General features: G+C 35.8%; 2 protein-coding genes across 2 annotated transcripts; one reads left to right on the forward strand and one right to left on the reverse strand.

The window, feature by feature from the left end:
• Positions 1-137: 137 nt before the first annotated feature.
• LOC144451610 (uncharacterized) lies at positions 138-4,153 on the forward strand. Its single transcript, XM_078142498.1, has 4 exons — positions 138-331; positions 1,450-1,749; positions 2,478-2,493; positions 2,999-4,153. The coding sequence occupies exons 1-4, from the start codon at positions 151-153 to the stop codon at positions 3,663-3,665; spliced, it is 1,164 nt and encodes a 387-aa protein (XP_077998624.1). The 5' UTR covers positions 138-150; the 3' UTR covers positions 3,666-4,153.
• Positions 4,154-5,118: 965 nt separating this feature from the next.
• On the reverse strand, positions 5,119-7,725 carry LOC144451240 (EEF1A lysine methyltransferase 4-like). The gene is made up of 3 exons (XM_078142041.1): positions 7,539-7,725; positions 6,261-6,544; positions 5,119-5,400 (listed from the first exon to the last, which is right to left on the reverse strand). Exons 1-3 carry the CDS (start codon positions 7,723-7,725, stop codon positions 5,119-5,121), a joined length of 753 nt encoding a protein of 250 aa, XP_077998167.1.

Below are 7,725 nucleotides of genomic sequence, written 5' to 3' on the forward strand. Positions count from 1 at the left end.
TTTAAACTTTAGAACAGCGGAAATGTTGCAAGGTAGGTTCCACGCTGGAGGTAAATGCGTGGCCGAAAATCTGCGTCATTGATTGGTTAGTTACTTTTGCTATAAATAGACCGGGCAAGCCCAAACAACCATGTACCAACAGTACACTGAATGTTGAGTACGCTCTGTGAACACTCTCTCCCTCTCTTGGCATCGCCGTTTGCTGGCATATTCTCGGACAAAATAATGTCTTCAAGGCTTCTGCTCCTCGGAGGAGTTCCAGTGGGTCTAGGTTGTGCTTGGTTGGTGAGTGCGTCGTCGACAACTGTGTTTTTGATAACTTCGTTACTCGGTAAGTCATGCCAGTTACAACCTTGAGATTAGACTCGAGAGCACAGGGTACACGTAGTCCTGCTTGCATACGGAGGAATTCGGGCCTCGATTCTGACAATTGTTAGAGTCAAGTCAGTAATACAGACTCGTGCACCGTCATGTAAGCAGGACTAAGGGTACACGAAGATCTGCAAAGACATACTATTTTTATGATCACTAAAGATGATACTGTACTATGAATTTTGAATGTAATTTATTCCCAGTGTTTTCTCCAGCTGTTATCAGCTGATTCTGCGAAGAAACACGTGACAGTGAGGTGTTAATTACTAGTATGTTACACCTCTATCCCTATATGTGTAAACATTATAGCGATATGGCAATTAACATTACAATATACTTAGATAATTAGCTGGTAACAGTTAAAGATAAACGTTGTGACTAAATTACACTCAACAGTTATAGTATCATCTAAAAAAAAACCCGTAAAATCTTCGCATACCTGTGCATATTCCTCCTGTGTATATCATGAAGGGACAACTTGCTCCCTATGCTAGCAGGACTAGTTTAAGTAGTCACCTCCGCTGTCACAGTCCATGCTAGAGGAACTTTGCCTTTGCCAACAAGGTTGAAAGGAGATCATATTTTCACCCATATATATATATATATATATATATATATATATATATATATATGTGTGTGTGTGTGTGTGTGTGTGTCAGTTATCTAAACTGTGATATAAAGTATATGGATGGATAACAATTTGTAGATGAAACTTTTATGGAAAGATTGCCTATAATGATTGATAAGATAATGATGGAACACTGAGTGATTCCAGATCTGGATTTTGGTACTAGTATCAGGCATTGAGGGCGCCCTTTTTAAAAAGGAATATAGCCAAGTGGGTTGACAGCATTTGAGTACTTTTGTGTAAACAAGTGTATCGCAGTAGATTAATTAATTAATTATTCACAATAGTGAATGGCCTTTAAATACAGGACAAGATAAAAAATAACAAGTTTTTAAAAATTAAATGTGCTGAAAGTTACAGCTATAAATGAAACATCATGTTTGTATTATAATTTATATCTACCCTGTCTCACTTTTAATTATGATTTGTTTTAACAACTCTGTTGACAGTGACATGGATGGTGTTTAAGTTTATTAGAAACTTGAAACTTGATGACCCTGACACTACGTTGGAGATGAAGATGAAACCAATGGATTACCGTGGTTACCACAATAATGATGATGATGAAGACATTCCTGAGGATGTGAGAAGAAAGTATGAGCGTGATATTGCTAACTTTATGAGTTATGATCCAATGTGTACCAAGGCCATCGTTAATTTTCAAACTATAAAGATGAACACAGAGTGCATTTTTGCCAAAAATTCCAAACTTTGGGGATCATGTGATTACAATGAGCAACTATCTTTAGGTAAGAACCTGTACCATTGGTATTGAGCTAGGAAATGTATTAGTGTTAGCATAGAATATGCCTCAGAAATAAAGACTTAGTTAGACTTATACCATTATCAGTGTTAGCGTAGAATATGCCTCAGAAATAAAGACTTAAGTTAAACTTGTGCCATAAATAATGCTGACAACGTTGACGACAACAATGCTGACAATGACAACGGTGACAACACAATGACGATGATGGTTACAATGACTATGACAATGCAACAGCGATGACAACACGACACCGATGATGACACCAACGATGATGGTGTCGACATTATTTTGACTCCCACACGGGAGGTCTTCTTTGGTGTTTTAAAATCAATAACATGAACAAAACTAAAGTGAGTAGATGATGACGTCGATGTTATTTTGACCACACATGGGAGGTCTTCTTTGGTGTTTTAAAAAAAACAATAACATGTGGAAAACTAAAGTGAGTAGAATAAACCAAGTGAGGTCTACTACAATAACAGTGATGAAAAATAATGTCAGTAAGTAAAATGAACAAGATAAATTTGGTGAAATTTGTTACATGTATTATAAAGGTTATTATGCAGATTCAAACTATGGCTTGAGATTATGACAAGTACTGTTTTTATATAACTTGAAATCAAAAACTTTACTTCTTTAATTTGCATATTATGTATCATGTACTGATAGTAGCACCTCTATCTTTCTCTTTTATTTTCCATGTATTCACAGAAGAAAATGTAAAACGGTAAGTGTCTGCATATTTCATAAAAAATTTTGTTTTTTGTGTTTTTAGAAACATGTAAATCTTTTATTTTTACTCGTCTTCAACACCACACTATATGACCTGTAGAGGGCATACTTCCATTTGATCAAAGCTAATTATGTACGGATGTTTAGAATAGCACGGTCTGTAACAAGGTGAGGCACTATTTTCAGCTAAGTCAAGGTACTATAAAAAGTTTGTACATATACATAGTACGCATTTTCACAGTCAGTATATATATTGATAGAGGTGTTTGCGTATTTATGCCCAATATGTCAAAATTAGCCCACACTCACTGGAGTGCTAATACCGTGGACACTAGGGCCTATCCAAGTCACATAGTTGGAAGCATCATGTAGATGATGTGTAGATAGCAAAACTGGTCGACATGCTGACTGTGGGTAGTGGTTGGTGTGAAAGAGGATTTATAATCGAGATTTGTGTTTGAGCTACCCATGTCATAACTATCCTTTATTATTTTCTGCAGCTCCATTCCAATGTTCATGAAGTTTTCAGCTATTTGTGCTATGAAAGGACTTGATGGGTTTGTATTTGAACTACCTGGTGGAAAGTTCCGTTGCAGTACAGATGATTTTGATGAGGGTGAACATCCTGAATTTGAAGTACCGATACAAACTGAGCAATTCAACTCTACCCTGGAACAATTCGGTGAAAGTGTGCGTCGGGTACTGACGGTATTATCAGACCATGACCCAGTTGGATATCACTGTATGAACAAATCTTTTATTGGAAAGAGAGGATGGTGTTTTGAATTCAATCGACAGACTTTCTTTATTACGACGTTTTCTTCATTGTATCCAGATTCGCATGCTAGGTATGCATTTGGGGCTACAGGCAACTTTATTCTGTTCCAACCTGAGATTTCATTTGCTCTACATAACATTCCCAAAGACACGCCGGATACGAACTGGGATAATCCTAAGAGTGTGAGGGATCGGATCCGTGTGGCTTACAAGGAGAATGGAAGGGAGTACTTGATAAGGGATACTGTAGTTTACCCTGTCGCTTATGACATTGTGAAGCCATTAAAAATAAAAGATCCGGTTATTGAATGGTGGAACACACGGACAGACGTTTTGAAGAAATCAGACTCTGTTACTGAAAATAATTCAAAATGTCCTTTTATGCACTAAAATATGTGTAATTTTAGATAACGTAACCTTGAACATGGTTTCTGCCTATGTCTTTAGTGTTTTTGTCCTTTTCAGCAATTTAACTTCCCAAACTGTATGAATTTGTTTGGAAATAAAATTGTTTCTTTTTTGTTGTTTGATAAATTATTTTATCCTGTCACTTAAAAAAAAAAAGTTTTGCCATAAAATATTAACAATTCTAACTATTTTCAGCCATGGGCCACCATACAACTGCTTTATTTCATTACATCATCAGCTAATGTGTTTGGTTTTTTTTGCCAGATTTTAACCATTTTTTAACTCTATATCTCTGGAAAGTTTTGATTTCTAAAAGTTCAAGTTCTGTTAAGTGCCTATGAACAGTGACTGGGTATATGATTTTATTTTAAGTATTTATTAATCACATGAAATACAGTGATTGACAATGCTTCTGAATAGCGCCCCTTGTGGCCAACATAGAAAATCTTATGTTTTTTTCATACAACCAGATATACACCACATCAACACACAAACAGCTGTAGCAATTACAAGAATAACACACATGTGGTTTTATTATGTTATCGCAAATAAAATTACAACCATTTTTTGTGTAATTATATACAGTACAAGATGAAGATTCTTTGGAAAGCTCTTACAAATAGATTCCTTGGTAGGTAAACTGTTCAGTAAACGTAGTCCTGCTTGCAGAAGCAGAGTTAATTGGGACTCAAATATGCGATTGTCGCTTCCGAAAGGTCCTTAGAAACAAATGGACATATTACATTTTTAGATTGTTGTTTTCCTTGTCTGCAGGCTCAAAATATAATAATATTGTGACTTTAATATGAATTTCCCTTAACCGTACTTAAGGTATATAAGAAAGTATAGAATGTATGTTACATTTGTAGTACCAGGATTCGTGTGGTATTTTCTTTTGCAAAATAACTATCTAAGAATGAGTATGTGTACAGTAGTATAATGTGTATGATACATTCGTAGTACCAGGATTCGTGTAAAATAACTATCTAAGAATGAGTATGTGTCCCTGTACTCAAAAAGACAACACATCAGTATCACGTCCCCACTGCGACGTTCTCTGTCTGCAAGTAAGACTACAGTGAATGTACATGTATAATACAATTGGTGAGGCCTAAAAAAACTTGTTTGATTCCGTATACCCGACCCGCACCTAGTTTTCCACTGCCAACCTTAAACTTTTTTATGTACTCGAGAAAAAAAAAATAAAATCGTGAAAATTGTGAAGTTTCACGAGAAATAATGGTAAACAATGGAAACATAACTACCTGAACTATACATTCACACATGGAAAAAAAGATAAATATAATAAAATCAAATAAGTAAATCTACCCACCCCCACCTATTCTGAAATTGAGCGTAATCGGAACCACACATTTTTTTTAGTCCTGATTGAAAAAAATGAGGTGAAAAAAAGGAGTGAAATACGGAATGTGAGTCACATGTCCATACTCAACAGAAAATCTTCATTATCAGAGTCTATCAAGTTCACTACCTCTTCCGTGTCTTTTGTATTACCCCTCATATTCAATTCCAAGTCATTCTGGGAGAGTTGTTGACCTTTAGTCATAAGGTAAAAATAATAGTGAAAAAATGAGCCAAACGTTTTAGTTTCTAATGACCAATCATATTTGACGTAAGCGTACAAAGGCTTCCTGAAATGTGGTTGTCCAAATGCTATTGATATGAATTTTCCATTTTGCTTCAAGACACGGCTAGTCTGAAAGAGAAAATAAAGCCGTCTTCAATTCACAGGACAGTAATCATTGGAGATATAGAGACCTAGTCTGTATAGTCCATCTGCTAAACCTTTGGCTTCAAGTTCTTCTGAAAGGTGCAATCGAGCTCGGCAGTGAATGCCATCCACGTTACCTCAGTCACTAGCGACCTTCGGTTACCTTCACCATGAGCAGAATAACGCGAGGGGTCTAGCAAAAAGAGTACAGTCTGTATGACTCAAAGTCTGAATGTCCCCATATGCCATGTCAGGGCGCCCTCTTCGGCCTTACTACTCTCACAATAGAGAAGGTTCGTAGGGGCTGAATGACACTACGTATTGTACGTAACATCTGTAGAAGCAACAGAACTCTTCATATATTTTCATATAATTCACTTTTGTATTGTGAGGTTTGTACATGTATCATAAATCTGACAAAAATGAAATGTTCAAGATTATCAAATTGTACATATGCATCGTATATTATTTACTTCATGATGTTTTTGTCATCTATCTATCTATCTATCTATCTGTCTATCTATGTATATCTATATTTATCTGTCTCTACATCAATCTATCTATATTTATCTGTCTGTGTCTATATCAATCTATCTATATCTATCTATATATCTACTTATCTATATTTATATATCTATCTATCTATCTATCTATCTGCTATCTATCTACAGTTCTCTATCCAGTTAGTTATTTTCATGCATGTTTTGTTCCATTTATTATTTCACACACACATTTAGTGTTTATCTGTTTCAGTACTTACATGGTCTTAGATTATGTAATTTCAGTCAAAAACAATCAACAGTATAATACTATATACATATTATTTTCAGAAAGAAAAATCTCACCTCTATCAATGCTTGATCTACCAAATCCTTAGTCTCCTGTGATATATTCCATGGATCCTTTTCGTCCACTAATAGCGCATCAATAGTTCCCTTTTCCAGCACAACATCAAAGCTATCCTGGGGATATTTCAGTTCTCTAATATCCATCACTTCCCAAGTCATTCCAGGACAGTTGGAATATTTGTCCATCATCTTCTGTATACAGACAGGGGAATAGTCTGTGTTAACTATGTTGTGGTAGCCATCGTCATACATTTCTTTGCTTAAGTTGCTGTTACCGCACCCTAAGACCAAACAGAGAGAAAGAATTGTTTCTGGTCAGCACGCATCACTTAAATACCCTCATATCAGTCTTTTTTCTGTGTTTATCCAGCCCATGCGATCTGCAGATGAGGGGGGAAACACAAAAATAACCCTTCCTACTTCAGTGAAGACAACTGCAGAGCCAATCATGAACAAGCACACACACTTGCTCTAAGTACTAAATAAAAAGAACAGTAACTGCCACAAATACATGAAGTAGATTGAGTGACAGGTATGTTGAGAATGAAAAAAAAAACATTTAAAAAAGAATTCGCGTCATCGCACCATTTTACACAAAATGTCCCCTGACCAGAAACAATTCTTTTTTTTGGGCCTAATAGGGATAACAATAAAATAGTGCAAATGGTACAATTTGGATGTTACACCTATATATCTTTCGATCAAGTATCTTGCAATCGACCTGGGCCAAGCAGTTTTCGGTCTTTCTACGAGAAATAACTTCTACCTAATGTTCAAACGTCACCAATATAAATTTGAGAATTCAGCCCAGTAGACGACACCAAAGGAGAAGATTCCTACTCATACTAACGTTAGATGCGGGTTAAACACAAAAACTTAAAAAGTCACCAAAACAGACGAAAAAACCCACAAAACCGCAACAAGACGCTACAATTATTGCAGCTAAGGGCTGCCACTCTTATCAACCATTTGTTGACGTGTCAAGACACTGTAGCCATGGATGTATTATTAGTGAGACTCACTAATACATCCATACCCATGCTGTAGCAAACATGTCATATATTAATATGGTGTTGCCTGTTAATTATAAAATATCCTATATTATACTGTATTATACAACCCATAACACCAAAGTAAAACATTTTCTGTATGTACCACAATCTGAAAATAACCACAACATTGGAGTAATTATACTGACAGTATATTCCTCCCAAGACACAACCCACTTAAAAGTCGCAAACTTTCAAATATACCATTTTACGTTTGTCAACTTACCCAACATTAAGATACGATCTGTTTTTGAAATATTGCCAATGATAAGATCTCTAAACCGTTCATACCCTGCAAACCATTCATAGCTATCTTCATGTTCGTATCTGCTGTCCCAGTATTCCTTGCGTTTATACTGACTGTTGTCCTCATATCTTGCAGACAATCCGAAATTGTTATCATCCGCAGCCAT

Source organism: Glandiceps talaboti, chromosome 21 (genome assembly GCF_964340395.1).
Source record: "Glandiceps talaboti chromosome 21, keGlaTala1.1, whole genome shotgun sequence".
Lineage (NCBI taxonomy): Eukaryota > Metazoa > Hemichordata > Enteropneusta > Spengelidae > Glandiceps > Glandiceps talaboti.